Genomic DNA, 18,187 nt, shown 5'->3' on the forward strand with positions numbered 1-18,187 from the left:
TCTTACATCCACAATGTCCAAAGTAGCAATAGTTTCATTCTGTTATGCACTAGTCATATTATACAAGGAGTAACACATCCTCTTTGAGTATTGCATTTTAAGACAACTCCATCTATTGTCAAAGGCTTCTATGGCCAGAATCACTGGGTTGTTATAAGTTTTCCGGGCTATATGGCCATGTTCCATAAATGCTGGACCACTCTAACAACTACCAAGTCAGACTACACAGAGAAGCCATTGAAATCCACAAGCATGTGGACAATTTCAACAGAAAGGAAGAAACCATGAAAATGAACAAAATCTGGCTAACAGTATTTAAAAACTCTAAAATTATAATAGTAAATAAAGAACAGCACTCAAAAACAGGTCAATTCCAGACAAGAAACAATCAGGGCCAGCTAATCACCTCCCAACAAAGGATTCCCCCAGGCAGGAATCAGCCAGACCTTGAAACTGCTAGGCCATTAAATGCTAACCAAGGTGGCCAATAGAAGCATTCACCTACTTCAAACAGACAAGAGTTCTTTCTCTCACCCTGGACATTCCACAGATATATTAACCCCATTTTCCTAGTTGCCTAGACCTCAAAACTTCTGAGGATGCCTGTCATAGATGCAGGTAAAATGTCAGGAGAGAATGCTTCACAAAAACAAACCATCTTTTTAAATAGAAATTAGATGGCCACCTCTTCAGGTGCTTTAGCAATGGATTCATACAGAGCAGGTGCATCAATTAAATGGTTGTCAATCTTCTTTCCAGCACCACAATTCTGCGATTTTCTCTATATCCATGGAAGGTAGTGTGAGGTTTAGAAACCTAAACACTCTTCAGAGATATTTGAAAAAGGCTTGTATGGAGAGGAGAAAGTTAGCGAGATCCATGACAATGACTTTCAAATGTCTGTAGGGCTGTCACACAGGAGGTGAAATCGTTCTGTTATCTGCTAAAGAGCAGGACTGGAGCTAAAGGCTAGGAATGAAAGGCAGTGAAAATGGTGCTATTTAAATGTCTTGAGATACTTCCTAATGGTTAAGGGCTGTTTGACAGACTTAGACAGTGATTGACTCTCCATCCTTGGAAGCATTTAAGAAGAGACTCAGTTGTCAAAGATGCTAAAGTTGCACCTTCCACTAAAGATATGGCATCAAGAAAAGAGTGGATAAGATCAGTTACAAGACTCTTTTCAAGCTGCTTTTAATTATGAAAGCTTATGATTTGTTTGCATAGCAAGTCAGTAAACAGCATTTATCACACATAGATGTTACTGGGAACCAGTGTGGTGCAATGATTTGAATACTAGACTAGGGCTGAAGGAGACTAGGGTCTGAGTTTCTGAACCATCTTGGAAACTAATGGGTGACTTTGGGCAACTTACACTTTCTCAGCCTTAGAGAAAGGCAATAGTAAACCTCCAAGAAAGTCCAATGATAAGGTTGCCATGTGTTGACCTGAAAGCATTAAGCAGTAGGTGTATGCATGATTGCAGTGTATATTGATTTTTAAATTGGGTCACAGTTTCTATCAATTTCAATTGTATTTATTTTACAAAAAAGTGTATCAATGTGGTGGCTGTTTTAGTCAGTCTGGTAAAAGAGGATGCGATGGTTTCAAATCTTGAATTCCAGGCCTACGCAACTTGTGGCTCTCCAGCCCATTTAACCCCATGTGGTCATAAAACGGGATTTTGACATACCTCCAGTCATGGCTTTCTAGTTGGGACTCCCTAGGGAAATGCAAATTGGTCATCATAAGTTTTTTAAAAAGCCATGCAGAAAATGAGACCAGGAATCTTCTATTTTTGGAACTGGAATGAAAGAGGAAGCGGGCCATGCAAGAGGGTCTTGCATGTCCTGCAACATCGAGTGGCAGGTGGTGGCTGGTATGTTACCAAAGCTGCTGCAGCCTTAGTCCACATTTTAGAAGAGCCATCCCGAGTCTGTCTGGCAAATATGATTCAGTATCTGAGATAGTTCTTTTAAGATTATGATTAAAACCTAGAAGATATTTAACATGCCACATGGGAGTGACCCCTACCACACAACTACTGAAGGTGCTGGACCCATGTCCTTTCTTTGATGTACCACCCTACTCACAAGGTAGATAGCCCTCCAATTATCCTGATTTGACAGGGGAAAAGGAGAAGAGGGGCAGAGTCTTGCTCTTCCTAGTAGGGCCAAGCAAAACCAAACTGCTACAGCCTCTCCAGCAGCTTTTGTGTTTTTCCTCAAAAACTTTTGCCACCTTGACCATGTTAGGTTGCTGTGAGTTTTCTAGACTGTGTGGCCAAGTTCCAGAAGCATTCTCTCTACATCTATGGCAGGCATACTCAAAAGCTGTGAGGTCTGTTGGAAATTAGGAAAGTGGGATTTATATAACTGTGGAATGTCCAGAGCGGGAGAAAGAACTCCTGCCTGCTTGAGGCAAGTGTGAATGTTGCAATTGACCATCTTGGTTATCAATGAATAGTCTTGCAGCTCTAAAGCCTGGCTGCTTCCTGTTTGGCTTTGAAAGCTTCCAACGAAGGAGCCTGCACCACACTCCAGAACAGAAAGTTCCATGGCTGAACAGCTCTTACAGTTAGGAAGATATTCCTGTTAAGTAGGAGAGCATAAAGCTTCTCAACCAGATAACTTATGAGTTGATCAGCTCCAAGAGAAAACTGAGCACATGGGGAAAGAAATGAAGTTGCATTTTTTCAACAACAAAAAGTGAAAAATATTCAAATGTTCTGGAACAATTCTTTATATATAGAAACTGCTTTCATGGTATAAGAAGCCACAATGCAGCAGGGGACATCTGTACTTTCAAGGTCTGTGGCACACAGGCCTACCAGCTTCCTCCTTGTGCTTAAATAAGCAAATGCGTGAAGAGGTCAGCAGTTATTGTTCTATGCTCCTGTTTGCCGAGTCATACGAACTGAGATCCATCTCAACCAACATGGGACTATCCCAGTTTCTTACGTATTAATGATTCATTTTACATAGAAGGGCAAGGAATCCCTTATTTAACTATTTGGAGTTGCATTAATGAAATCAACATGTGGGCTGGGGGATCATGTATGTTCTTGGACTAAGATATTGCATGCTGGAATCCATCTCTTATCAATTCCAGCACCTAGAAATCTGAAATCTCAGACCAATGAATGGCTCCAGCAGAAATAAATGAAGGAGCAGGAGTGTCTTTGGTGATATTTCAGACTAAGTGGTCAGCAAGCATCGGAATCTCAGAAAGCCAGACTGTTGTAATGATTTGAGTGTTGTACTTGGGAAATAGGGGTTTGAATCCCCTCAAAATTCAATATATAAACTTGGGTACATCATACTCTTTCAGCCTCAGATGAAGGCAATGGCAAACTTGCTCTGGACACATCTTGCAAAGAAAAATCCATGATAGGGTTGCTTTAGAATTACCAGACATCATAAATGGACACACAACAAAAACAAATAAAAATGTATCAGAATTAGAGTACTCAGTATAACTATTGTTATAGGAAGGGAGGAATGAAGAATATAAATAAAGCCCTTTGCATTTAGACCAGAGGTAGAAATCATACAGCTCTGCAGACATTTTGGATTGCAACTCCCGGTACTCTTTATCATTGCCCAGAAAATCAATCAATCAATCAATCAGGAAAGCCACAAAGCCCCATCCTTGATGTAGATCAGGCCTAGGCAAACTTTGGCCTGCCCGGTATTTTGGACTTCAACTCCCGTAATTTCTAACAGCTGGTTGGCTGTTAGGAATTGTGGGAGTTGAAGTCCAAAACACACAGAGGGACAACGTTTGCCCAGGCCTGATGTAAATGAATAGATGCATGCATTAGCCTGCCACTTCCCACAATATCAGTAACACAACGCTCCTTTGCACAGGCACTGGGGTATTGGAAACCCACTATTGACCCCTGACATGTCATAAGCTTCCTTGTTGGGGTGGGAGGGGGAGAAGAGGCTTGGTTCTAAGAATTTCCCACAATGACCTGAGTAATGTTACAGCAAAGCATGTAGTAGTAGTTGGGTCCAGGTACCTGGTGATGCACACAATGTAGAAGCCCATGCAACAAAGGAAGACATGTATCACAAAGCAAACGAGAGAACTCTCTATATTTGTAAGTGTTTAGGCATAGGTTGGAAGGTTATCTTTCAGGAGTGTTTTAGTTGTGAATTCCTGCATGCTAGAGCGATTGGACTAGACCAGTTATTCTCAACCTGTGGGTTACTGGATGTTTTGGCCTTCAGCTCCCAGAAATCCTAACAGCTGGTAAACTGGCCTGGATTTCTGGGAGCTTTAGGCCAAAACATCTGGGGACCCATAGGTTGAGAACCACTGGACTAGATGATTCTAGTAATCCTTCAAATTCTAAATTTTCATGATTGTAATATGACTTCATACTTCCTAGGATCTCTACTATACTGAGCCCCTGATGGCGCAGTGGGTTAAAGTGCTGAGCTGCTGAACTTGCTGACCAAAAGGTCGGCAGTTTAAATCTGGGAAGCGGAGTGAGCTCTTGCTATTAGCCCCAGCTTCTGCCAACCTAGCAGTTCAAAAACATGCAAATGTGAATAGATCAATAAGTACTGCTTCAGCAGGAAGGTAACAGTGCTCCATGCAGTCATGTTGGCCATAAGAACTTGGAGGCATCTACGGACAACGCCGGCTCTTTGGCTTAGAAATTTGAGATGAGCACTACCCCCCAGAGTTGGAAACAACTAGATTTAATGTCAGGGGAAAACCTTTACTTTTACCTACTATAATATGAATAAATGCTATACAGGCCAGTATAGATCATGGCAATAGCAATACAAAGTGTATCCCCAGGGCAGATAGGGCAACCTATAAATAAAGTATTATTGTTATCCAAAATTATTAAGGGACCCAGCATGGGTCCCTGGTTTGAGCATTGGACTCGAGAGACCTGGGTTCGAATCCCTACTTGGCCATGAAACCCACTGATTGACTTTGAACATGTCACACTTTCTCAGCCTCAGAGAAAGGCAATAGCAAACTTATTCTGAACACATTTGCCAAGAAAATCCTGTGACAGATTGCTCTTAGGATTGCTATGGATTTGAAGGTACACAACAATAAACATAATACTGTATTTCTTCAGTTCCCAGACACACTTTTTCCTGTATAAAAATCTCTAAAAATGTCTTGAAATCACACGTGTATTGTATGTGTTGTTGTTGATGGTGGTGCTGAAATTAATGTGCATCTTACAATCGAGGGCATCTTACAATTGAAGAAATATGGCAAATCAGAAATAAGGAAAGAAACTGCAAAGAGCTATGACCTCAAAGACTTTGACTATAGCAAAAACATATTCAGAAAAAAAGAATTACCTGTAATCATCGGTGTAATTTTGCTGACAAGGAAATGATATTTGGGAAAATGTCCAAATACACGTGATTGGTGGGTAGGCTTTCAATTTTACTTCAAGGCAAGTTGTTTCCTTTATGCCAACTTCCAACTTTTCCGTGAAATCAGTGATATTGATGAATCCTTCATCTGATAAAAGATGTATCAAAAGTAACAATAGAAATGTACCATTTATTTGAAACATGATATTTCATGGGTATTTCGTTTCTTAATTATTTATTTAGTATATGCCCTAGTTAGTTAAGAAGCAACATTTTAAGAAGTGTTTTAAAAATGAAGAAAGCAGCCAGTGGAGCTGCCGTAACATAGGAGTTGTCTGCTCCCTGTATGGCACTCCGGTTAGTAACTTGTAACTTTAAGAAGCAATAGAGGATTGTTTTTACAATAAGAATTGACATGGAGGGAGTTTAAAGCATTTTTTATTTAAAGGGCATTTTTGGGGGGAGGGGGGGATATTTGCAGTCTTATGGACTACAAAAATGCCTTGTGGGCCACATGTTGCCACAGGCTGCAATATGCTCACTCTTGATCTAGCCCAGGATTCTTTTCCCCACAATAACCAAATGATTCTCTGAGTAACTCACAAGCAGAACAGCAAGAGATAAGCAAGAGATAACCGATGTGATGCAGTTATGTACCCTATATACTTGTGCATTTCACCCTCATGTAAAATCAAGGACAGGTTTGGGGACCAAAGTTATGGATTTTGATGTAATGTGTGGATAAGTCAAAGGTCATTCTGTGGTCAAGAGAAAGATCATCATAGTCTCATGAGCAAACTGCCCCTGGCTGCTGCTGTTTTCCCATTCAAGCATCAAAATGGCCAGAAAGGGTGCCATGGTGGAAAGAACCGAGCAAATTGGTATTTCTTTTAGGTTCTTCCAGAGTAAGCTCTGCCAGTCTGCTACCGAGCACAATTAAAAGTGCTAGCTTTAGCCTATAAAGCCCTAAATGGTTCTGGCCCAAATTATCTTTCAGAACATATCTCCCTCTATGAACCATCTCAGGGGATAAGATACTCTGGAGAGGTCCTATTTTGGTCCAATCCTCCTTCGCAGGTGTGATTGGTGGGGATGAGGGACAGGACCTTCTCAGTGGTGGCCCCTTGGTTATGGAATTCCCTACCCAGCGAGCTCAGATCAACTCCCTCCCTCCTGACCTTCAGAAAGAGAGTAAAAACATGGCTATGGGACCAAGATTTGGACAATATTCCATATTTAATAAGTTATGATGGAATATGTGCAATTATGACTGGAATGGCTCTTGGACTATGATTTTGGATTGCATGTTTTTTAAAATAGTTAAATAGTTGGTTTTAATGCTTTAATGTATATTTTTTAATGTATATGAGTATTTTATTATATGTCTCTTTTATGTGGCATCAAATTGCTGCCTATTGTAAGGCCACTCTGAGTCCCCTTCAGGGTGAGAGGAGTGGGGTATAAATACGATTGATAAATAAATAAGCTCTTTCTTTTATCACATTATTCAGAAAAGGTGATGGTTCTTTTTTTAAAAATAAGAATTAAGGCACAATACTTAGATTATTTTATTATGTACTGATGTTTTTAATTAATTGTTGAATTGTTTGTATTTGTATTGCTTGTGAATTGTTTTGGGCATCTAATTGTGCCCCCACTGTAAGCCGCCCTGAGTCCCCCCCGGGGTGAGAAGGGCGGGGTATAAGTAAATGAAATAAATAAATAAATAAATTAAGTCATGGTGGATAAATTGACTCATGGAGGATAAGCCAACTTTTGGGGTGGGGTGGGGGGGGGGTACTTTGTGACTTAGGTCTGTGTATATACAGTTATTTTAATCCTGGGCATAATGGCTGTATGTTTACATAAAATGGCCTTTCTCTTCTTGCCACTAGTTAACCCAGGCTTTACAAGGTGGGCAAATGTCAGGCTGGCAGGATCCTTTCTCTTGTCTTAGCAGAGCAAGCTGTTTGCTTTCTGCTGCGATCTAGCCCTCTGAGATATCAGCACGGCTGGAGGATTCCTCTTTACCCATGGAATGCAATAACACCCCGACTCTTCACTTTGGAAAATGAGATAACAAGTATTTCTTCAGTATGAGGCTTCCCTTGGATTGTACTCTAAAACTGAAATATTTTACCTGCCCGAACGTATCCTCCCCTATGAACCATCAAGGCTGTTAAGATCTTCTGGTGGGGCCCTGCTCTCAGTCCCGCCAATTTTGCAATCACGTCTGCTGGGAACGAGAGACAGGGCCTTTTCTGTGGTCGTCCCCCAGCTATGGAACTCCCTCCCAAATGAGATTAGATCTGCCCCCTCCCTCCTGACTCTCAGGAAGCTAGTGAAATCCTGGCTATGGAACGAGGCTTTCCCAGAATAATGGCCGAGACTGGGAATTGACCAAAGTTATTGACCACATGCAGACTGAGTTGGACATGATTTTATTCTTGGAGAATTGGCTTATATGTATTTTATTTTATATGTATTTTAATCTTCTGTTGAATATGTTGTTTTAGACTCTACTGTAGCATTGAATCCTTGCTGTTAGCCGGTCTGAGTCCCTCTACGGAGGTCGAGAAGATCAGGACATAAAAGTTTCAAATAAATAAATAAATAAGCTATCCAAGTACTGAGACCTGGGGTGCATCTATACTCTAGAATTAATGAGATTTGAAATCACTTTAATTGTCAAGGCTCACTGTTATGAAATCCTGGGAGATGTAGCTTGGAAAGGCACCAGCACTCTTTGGCAGAAAAGGCTAAATAACTCATAAAACTACCAGGATTCTACAGCTTTGAGCTATGGCAGTTAAAGTGGTTTCAAATTGCATTAACTCTAAGGTGTAGATGCATCTCCAGTCCTGGAATAGACTCAGGATCTTGGATAGCTCCTTCAAAGTTCAGGGCAGATTCTCTGTCCCACTAGCAGGTGCTACTGTGCTTATTATAAGAAATAAATTGAAAAAGTAAAGATGGTTTACAAAAACCCTATTTCTACTTTTATGGCCACATACAGCTCACCTCTATTTCCAGCTTCCCTCAAAGGGAAGGAAAGTTGAACAATTTTGATGTTGAAAATAGTATCACATATGTATATGCACATCTCAACACAAACATGTCTTGAATGACATGCAACTTACCTAAAACTGTAACAAAAATGCTTTGATTCTTAGCAAGTTTTCCAGAATAGCAGCTATACCATCCCCCATTAGAATGTTCCACTGATGACACAAATGCATAGGACGTCTTAATCCAACATGAGTTCTTATTCAGTCTGCCTTCAATTTTCTGAATTTTGAAATAAAATAATAATAACAATAGTAATAGTAATAGTTTTATTTCTTACCCGCCTCTCCTCATGGTTTGAGGCAGGTTGCAGAATAATTAAAATACACAAACATTGTAAAAATGCCACAAATACACATATTAAAATGTATTTCTATAAAATGCATATTAAAATACACAAAACCAAGATTAAAAGAAGGACACAAGTAATAATAGTAGTAATAGTTACTGGAAGGATAATCTCTGATATGTTACCAAATAGTCCCATGAAGCTTCAATAAAGCATCTAATGGAATGGGATTTGAGATGTCAAGGTACATCACATCAGTTACACAATAAAATGTTGTTATAGATTTCAATAGGTTGGCAAACTGAATTTCTTTTTTATGATGAAGAATAGAAAGTTGCAAAATGTGAAACTCATATTAAAGTCAAAAGTTAGTATTCAATGCACTTAGTCAAAACTATTAGGAGTATGTGCGCCAAAGAAAACAGTATTACCTGATTTATTTGCTTGTTTTCAAAAGACCACTTAATTGCAAAGTTAGAATTGGAATACTTGGCTCGACACCGTAAGAGCAGTGGATCTCCAACTTTAAGAAATAATTCTTGTACAGCGTTTTTTGATGGCACTTCTAGATCTGTCCAATGAAACAGGTAAATCCAGAAAAGAAGTTAAAAAAACTTGAAATGTCTTATTGTTTTCGCCTCCATTTTCCCCATCGGGGACAGGAGGAAGCATTTGTGCCCTCACCCCAGCACTAAACAAAAAGCAAAACTAGCTAAACTTTCAGCCAGCATTTCCAAACAATGCAAATGTTACTCCACTTGTCCTCCTCCTATGTAAACAAGGAGGAGAAAAAATGAAATTGAGTCCCCAGCTGGAAAACAAAAAAGTGGAAAAGCTTGGTAGTTCTGGAATTTATTATTTTTGCAGATCAAACTTGCAGAAGGCCAGAGCTAAGAGCAGCACAATTAGCATGAATGAAGAAGTCATTCACATATAGGGAGTTCTATTGTTCTATTACCTATTGTGTAGAGTTCAGTGCACTTTCGACCGAGCTCATTAGCTGCACAGCACCACACATGTGCATCAAATAGCAGTTCGTCTTCTCTTAGGTTAACTTGTTCCTTCTCTATTTCACGATGACCTTTACTTGGGGAGAAACTGGATGTTCCACAGCTGTAAAACAGAATTGCAAACTGGATCTAAAAAAATTACGTTACAAAGTGGAAAACATCTAATTGTTTCCATCATGATTTTTGGAGCAAAGAAGACAACATTTTCTAAAAGATCAATGGATTTGTAATCAGTCTGTTGGTCAGCCAATATGGACATGTAGGCAATATTCCCTGAGAACTTGCTATCAGCTTATAGCTCCCTGGCACATGTCTATCATGTGATTAAAAGAAAGTATAACATTACTGGCACATACATAAGAAGCATGTGTGCTATTTAAAGTGTGGATTAGCCTCTGCCCAATGAATTTTACTTCCTGCAGTTCACCTACCAAGTATCTTGTAACACAGAAGAGCAGTGACAACAGATGTGGCACAGCAAATTTCATCCAGATTTGGATTGCTTTGAAGAAGCTAGCTCCACAACTAACTCCCCGATTAGGGCCTCCCCCTCCCCCCCTCCTGGTTCATACCATTTTGAGACCCCATCTGCCCCGGTCGCCCTCACTCAACCAGCCACACTCCTCCGCTCGAGAACACTCCCCTTATTCAGCCCACTCAGCTCCCTTGATGTTTCTCTATCTACCTCATCATCAGAAACATCCTTACCTAACGCCCAAGGGAGATTATTTCCCAGTCCGACTTTTTCCTCTGAGAGCTGACTAGTTACAGATCCTGCCCATGTAGGGGGGGGGAGGGTCCCGGAGGAAGTGGGTGCCATCCAAGTCGTGTGGGGAAGGAGAATAGCGGGTCACCAACATCCCAGGGAGAAGCGCAACAGAGTTCTTGCGACCCTGGAGAAGGTAGGTAGTGGTAGGCTCCATGGCAGTCCCCTTGGTCTTAAGGTCCTGCTGATTAATGCCAGATCTGTTAATGGTAAGACCGCGGCCATCCAGGACTTGATCCTGGATGAGAGGGCGGATCTGGCATGCATCACCGAAACCTGGCTGGACGAGCTGGGGGGAGTAAATCTCTCTCAGTTGTGTCCACCAGGTTTCGGAGTGCATCAGCAGGCCAGATGGGGGGGGGGCGGGGAGGAGGGGTCGCAGTAGTCTTTCGGCAATCCATCGCCGTGACCAGATGCGTTGTTCCGCAGGCTTCTGCGTTCGAGTGTGTCCACTTGAAGGTGGGGAGCCGTGACAGTGTGGGGTTCCTGCTGGCGTATCGCCCACCCCGTGACCCAGCAGCTTCCCTGTCTGAGCTAGCGGAGGTGGTCTCTAATTTGGCCTTGGTCTCCCAGCGCCTGGTGGTGCTGGGAGACTTTAACATCCACGCTGAGACCACTCTATCTGGCGCAGCTCAGGACTTTATGGCCACCATGGCGACCATAGGACTGTCACAGATAATATCTGGCCCCACTCATCAAGCTGGACATACTCTCGACCTTGTCTTTGTGGCGGACAACAAAATGATCAGAGTGGAAGATCAAAACATCCTTCCAGTGTCATGGTCTGACCATCATCTGATCACTTTTAGACTTACTACGACCCTAAACCTCCGCAGGGGTGGAGGACAAATTAAGATGGTCCGCCCTAGGAGACTGATGGATCCGGACGGATTCCTGAGGAATCTTGGGGTTCTTCCTGCCTCGGAGCCTGGCGATTCTATCGACGCCTTGGTGGCTCTCTATAATGGGGAGATGTCCAGGGCGTTAGACACGATCGCACCTGTACGCCCCATCTCGTTGCGTCGTGACAGGCCATCTCCTTGGTTCACCGAGGAGCTGGCTGTGATGAAGCATACGAGAAGGGGGCTAGAGCGCAAATGGAGGAAATCTCGAGATGTATCTGATCGAGCACGGGCTAAAGCCTCTCTTAAGGCATACTCCGTGGCTATACGGGTGGCCAGGAAATCATTCACGACCACTCGTATAGCATCTGCAGCAAATAGATCATCGGAGCTGTTCCGGGTCGTGGGAGAACTCCTCCACCCACCTGTGGCAGAGGAGGTCGCTGATGACCCTGCAGCTCGGTGTCGCGATTTCGCACACCATTTTGCGGGTAAAGTCACCCAGATACGTCTCGAGCTCGACTCCAATTCCATCGCAGTGCCAGGAGAGGTGACGGAGGCACCTGCTTATCCAACCTTGTGGGATTCTTTTAGGCTTGTTCCTCCTGAAACCGTAGAGGAGACTCTTGGGGCTGTGAGAGCGACCACCTCATCTCTGGACCCATGCCCATCTTGGCTCATTAAATCAGCCAGAGGGGGGTTGCTTGACTGGTTTGTACCGATTATCAATGCATCGTTGGAGCAAGGAATTTTTCCATCTAATTTGAAGCAGGCTGTGGTTCGCCCACTCCTCAAAAAAGCTTCCCTTGACTCCACGGTGCTGAGTAACTACAGACCGATCTCCAACCTCCCCTTTCTGGGTAAGGTGCTGGAGCGGGTGGTCGCCTCCCAGCTCCAGAGTTTCCTAGATGACACCAACTACCTAGATCAGTCACAGTCTGGTTTCAGGCCTGGTCATGGCACCGAGACAGCCTTGGTCGCCTTGGTGGATGACCTCCGCAGAGAGCTGGACAGGGGGAGTGTGACTCTGCTGGTTCTCTTGGACATCTCAGCGGCTTTCGATACCATCGATCATGGTATCCTTCTGGGTCGTCTCTCCGGGATGGGCCTTGGGGGCACGGTTTTGTCGTGGCTCCAGTCCTTCCTGGAGGGACGAACTCAGATGGTGAAGCTGGGAGACGCCTGCTCTGACCCCTGGCCTTTGACCTGTGGGGTCCCGCAAGGCTCTATTTTGTCGCCCATGCTTTTTAACATCTACATGAAACCGCTGGGAGAGGTCATCCGGAGTTTTGGAGTTGGGTGCCATCTCTACGCGGATGACACACAACTCTACTACTCTTTTCCACCTAATTCCAAGGAGGCTTCTCAGGTGCTAGACGAGTGCCTGGCCACTGTGTCGATCTGGATGAGGAAGAACAAGCTGAAGATCAATCCCGATAAGACAGAGGTCCTCCTGGTCGATCGTAAACCGGATCGGGGTATAGGGTGGTCACCTGTGTTGGACGGGGTTACACTCCCCCTAAAGCCACAGGTCCGCAGTTTGGGCGTCCTCTTGGATTCTTCGCTTACACTTGAGGCTCAGGTGTCGGCGGTATCCGGGAGGGCCTTTGCGCAACTGAGACTTGTGCGCCAACTGCGACCATACCTCGTGAAGGCTGATCTGGCCGGGGTGGTCCACGCCTTGGTCACCTCTAGAATGGACTACTGCAATGCGCTCTACGTGGGGCTGCCCTTGAAGACGGCTCGGAAACTTCAATTGGTCCAGCGGGCAGCAGCCAGGATGCTAACCAGGGCTCATTATCAAGAGAGGTCTACCCCTCTGTTTAAGGAGCTCCACTGGCTGCCATTTATTTTCCGAGCCCAATTCAAGGTGCAGGTGCTCACCTACAAAGCCCTAAACGGTTTGGGACCACCCTACCTGCGTGACCGCATCTCCATCTACGTACCCACACGCTCGCTCCGGTCATCTGGAGAGGCCCTGCTCGTGATCCCACCCACGTCGCAAGCGCGCTTGGTGGGGACACGGGACAGGGCCTTTTCTGTGGCGGCCCCTCGACTTTGGAACGCCCTCCCAAAAGATCTCAGACAGGCCCCTTCTCTAGCCGTGTTCAGAAGGAATTTAAAAACTTGGCTGTTCCGTTGTGCCTTCTCAGACTAGGAATCCCCACCCCAAGTCCTAGTAGCACCTTAGCATAACTAATCGTCGCTGCACACCGCACTTTTAATCCTACGTGCCTCCTGCCATTTCAGCACTTTTAACCCTTGTACCCCAGCGCACCGGCCGAACCAGTTTTTAATAATGTCTTGATGTATTGCCATTGTCGTTATTTTGCTTATTGTTTTGATTTGCTTTACTATTGTTGTGTTATGTTCTCTATTGTATTGTGTTTTGAGGCTTCGGCCTGTGTAAGCCGCATCAAGTCCTTCGGGAGATGCTAGCGGGGTACAAATAAAGTTAATAATAATAATAATAATAATAATGTGCTGGACATATTTGAGGAACGGGGCTCAGAACTCAGGATAGCTCCTTTAAAGTTCAGATTAAAGCCTGGAGCTCATTCACTGCTCCACGAACATAGGGCCACTAGGCACAACTGCAGAAAGGCATTCACAGATGATGATGATGATGATGATGATGATAATAATAATAATAATAATGGCCCAAGAACAAGCCATTAGAACCAATGCCATCAAAGCCAGAATTGAAAAGTCAACAACATCCCAAATGTAGACTCTGCAAGTAAGCAAATGAAACAATAGATCACATCCTCAGCCACTGCAAGAAGATCGCGCAGACAGACTACAAGCGGAACTCAGCTTATACTCAAGTATATATGGTATTTCTAGATTAGATTTCATCATCTATGAAAAAATATATGTGAATGGTTATTCAACCAGAAACAAGAAACCTCAACAGTCTACTACTTTAAAGCAATTCTGTTTGGATGTAATCTTGATTACACCAGCTATCTGTGGGGTTCAATCTGTTCCGTGGGACCCAGTATGGGAAGGAGTCAATTTCTAAGAAGAGTAAACTCCATTGTCATATAGTGAAGGTTGATATAACATAAAGGGTTTTTGCTCCACTTACTTCATTTTGTGGGAAAGAGGGTCACATTTGCTTCCTTGATCATGCCTTACTCATTTCCCACATTGGTGGATTCTTGCTGGCTAGTGGCTAGGGATGGATAAATGAGTTTCTTTCTGGTCTGTACCAGTTTCAAAACTTTGGAAAAATTATCACTTGGACTACCATTGGAATGAGAACTGGGTTGTCTGGGAGCTCCCCCCCCCCCCCACTTCAAAAAGTACTCAGTTTCACAAATTTAGTAATAACTCTTCTGCCCCATTTCCACATCAGTCCACAATTCTCACCCACCATCAATCAATGTGCATTTGTGTTTGTTTTCATACATAATTTCCCCTTATAAGCACATTATATAATCATTATATTTGATGGGCAACTTCTACAGCTATATGCTTTTCTGCAAATAACATTTTAAATAATATACACATTTTGCATGCATTTTTGAATCAAGAAATGCATTTTTAAAAGTTAGGGAGTGCGCAGTTTGAAGGGTAACTGTGCTGAATTGGTTTTATGAAGTGTGAACTGGTTTTATTCATTTCAAAAAATAGTTTCATGTCTTTTGAACTTGTACAAGATCACATTTGGGATGCACTACAGTATTTGCTAAGAGCCAAAGTGAAACAAGATACTGAGTTCGTAATCAAAAAGTGAAAAACACATTTCCCTTTCCAGAAATGTGATTCCTTCAGAGTTTCCTGCCTGAGTGATCTGAGTAACAAAGCCGCCTTGTGTTCTCCTTTTGATGAACAACTCCAAACAAAGGGAGCTAATTGCAAAATGCAAAGGTGAGAAAATCTCATGCTAGAATAATCTTATGTCTTGTATCACTTCAGGGAACACAAACTTCTAAAGTAAGAACTGATTATCTAATCTAATTTCACCCTCTGTTATTGATTCTCCTCACTATGCTGATATGTTCTTGTGATTTTAGAAGTTTTGAGAAGGCATGTAATAATACTGAAACATTCTCCTTCTATATAGCACAGGGGTCCTCAAGCTAAGGCCCGGGGGCCAGATACGACCCTCCAAAGTCATTTACCCGGCCCTCGCTCAAGACCAACCTAAGTCTGAAATGACTTGAAAGCACACAACAACAACAATCCTATCTCATCAGCCATAAGCTGGCCCACACTTCCCATTGAAATACTAATAAGTTTATATTTGTTAAAATTGTTCTTTATTTTAATTATTATATTGTTTTAAAGTGGTTTTTTTGCCCTACAAATAAGATATGTGCAATGTGCATAGGAATTCATTCATGATTTTTTTCAAATTATAATCCAGCCCTCCAACAGTTTGAGGGACTGTGACTTGGCCCTCTGTTTAAAAAGCTTGAGGACCCCTGATATAGCATGTCACTTATTTTTGTTTAAGGTTCAAATGTGCTAATTTTTCTCATAAGAAAGAGATGCCTCAATGTACTTATAGAATGCAAAAGAGATGGACAAGCTGGCAGCAGAACTGGAAACACAGACAACTTACCTTTCATCAGGGCCATTACAAGAAAGCCATTTTACAAATGGTTTGGGGTATCCTTCTGATGTGCAACCAATAGTGAAGGTATTTTCATTTTTTATGAAATAGGGTTTCCTTGGGTTTCCTTTTGAAAATAATACATGTAATGCTTATTAATGTATTCCTCTATCTCTTCATACTAACATGCATGAATTTTGCTTGGTACTATTTATCTGATAAAAATACTTGATACCAGACAATTCTCTGCAGAACATTGTCTTAACACCAAAATCCAACATCTATAATAATAATAATACATTTATTACCCACCTCAACGCGGGATACGACATCATTTTCATCGGCCACCCCATAACTGTGGAATGACCTGCCAGGAGAGCTCTGACAGCTAGATTAGCTGTCGAAATTTAAGACACAAATAAAGACCCATAACTTTTGGCAGGCCTACCAAGGCAGTGTTAATGATGAATTTTAAATTTCCACTCTATATCTAACTTTTGTTTTGCACATTTTAACAGGTATTTTATGGAAATATGTTTTAATATGAGTGTATTCTACAGAGTGTTTTTAGGTGATTATGTGTTTTGATTATGTGTTTTAGCATTGTTGTAATCTGCCTCAAGCTGTGAGAAGAGGAGGGTAAGAAAAAAACCCTATTATTATTATTATTATTATTATTATTATTAAAACAAGAGATAAATCAAAGACATACAACAAGATACACAGAGTTAAAATACAAGTTAAAACCCACTGACAAAATGCAGGTTATAATTCACAACTTAAAATTGGCCAGGTAGGCCTGCTGGAAGAGATGGGTCTTCAACGGTGTCTTAAATTTCGACAGCTAATCTAGCTGTCAAAGCTTTTCCTCTAGAAAAAAAGTAGCAGTTCCATACATTTTAGATTCACAAGTTCTCTGCTTCTATTTTTTATTATTTTTAAATTTTATTTCAAAGATAATACATTGACCATATACATTGCAGACATATACACATACACAGACATAGACAACCCGCCACCCACAGTACAGTTACCCCTCAACCAACCCCCAGTGCTACCCACCACCTTGGCTTAGAATCATAGAATCAAAGAGTTGGAAGAGACCTCATGGGCCATCCAGTCCAACCCCCTGCCAAGAAGCAGGAATATTGCATTCAAATCACCCCTGACAAATGGCCATCCAGCCTCTGCTTAAAAGCTTCCAAAGAAGGAGCCTCCACCACACTCCGGGGCAGAGAGTTCCACTGCTGAACGGCTCTCACAGTCAGGAAGTTCTTCCTAATGTTCAGATGGAATCTCCTCTCTTGTAGTTTGAAGCCATTGTTCCGCGTCCTAGTCTCCAAGGAAGCAGAAAACAAGCTTGCTCCCTCCTCCCTGTGGCTTCCTCTCACATATTTATACATGGCTATCATATCTCCTCTCAGCCTTCTCTTCTTCAGGCTAAACATGCCCAGTTCCCTAAGCCGCTCCTCATAGGGCTTGTTCTCCAGACACCGGGTCATTTTAGTCGCCCTCCTCTGGACACATTCCAGCTTGTCAATATCTCTCTTGAATTGTGGTGCCCAGAATTGGACACAATATTCCAGGTGTGGTCTAACCAAAGCAGAATAGAGGGGTAGCATTACTTCCTTAGATCTAGACACTATGCTCCTATTGATGCAGGCCAAAATCCCATTGGCTTTTTTTGCTGCCACATCACATTGTTGGCTCATGTTTAACTTGTTGTCCACGAGGACTCCAAGATCTTTTTCACACGTACTGCTCTCGAGCCAGGCGTCCCCCATTCTGTATCTTTGCATTTCATTTTTTCTGCCAAAGTGGAGTATCTTGCATTTGTCACTGTTGAACTTTATTTTGTTAGTTTTGGCCCATCTCTCTAATCTGTCAAGATTGTTTTGAATTCTGCTCCTGTCCTCTGGACTATTGGCTATCCCTCCCAATTTGGTGTCGTCTGCAAACTTGATGATCATGCCTTCTAGCCCTCCATCTAAGTCATTAATGAAGATGTTGAACAGGACCGGGCCCAGGACGGAACCCTGCGGCACTCCACTTGTCACTTCTTTCCAAGATGAAGAGGAACCATTAGTGAGCACTCTCTGTGTTCGTCCACTTAACCAATTACAGATCTACCTCACCGTAGTTTTGCCTAGCCCACATTGCACTAGTTTCCTTGCCAGAAGGTCATGGGGGATCTTGTCAAAGGCCTTACTGAAATCCATGTACGCTACATCCACGGCATTCCCCGCATCTACCCAGCTTGTAGCTCTATCGAAGAAAGAGATCAGATTAGTCT

At 42.6% G+C, this 18,187-nt stretch overlaps 1 protein-coding gene across 1 annotated transcript in view; it reads right to left on the reverse strand.

Moving 5' to 3' along the window:
- The window catches only part of FLT3 (fms related receptor tyrosine kinase 3), a 71,303-nt gene that overhangs the window by 28,252 nt on the left and 24,864 nt on the right, over positions 1-18,187 (reverse strand). The window contains exons 5-9 of the mRNA XM_060770889.2: positions 15,904-16,021; positions 9,671-9,825; positions 9,144-9,283; positions 8,498-8,645; positions 5,340-5,505 (exon numbers count right to left, since the gene is read on the reverse strand). Coding sequence (XP_060626872.2) covers positions 5,340-5,505; positions 8,498-8,645; positions 9,144-9,283; positions 9,671-9,825; positions 15,904-16,021 — 727 coding nt within the window. The remainder of the gene's footprint in view (positions 1-5,339; positions 5,506-8,497; positions 8,646-9,143; positions 9,284-9,670; positions 9,826-15,903; positions 16,022-18,187) is intronic.

Source organism: Anolis sagrei, chromosome 3 (genome assembly GCF_037176765.1).
Source record: "Anolis sagrei isolate rAnoSag1 chromosome 3, rAnoSag1.mat, whole genome shotgun sequence".
NCBI lineage: Eukaryota > Metazoa > Chordata > Lepidosauria > Squamata > Dactyloidae > Anolis > Anolis sagrei.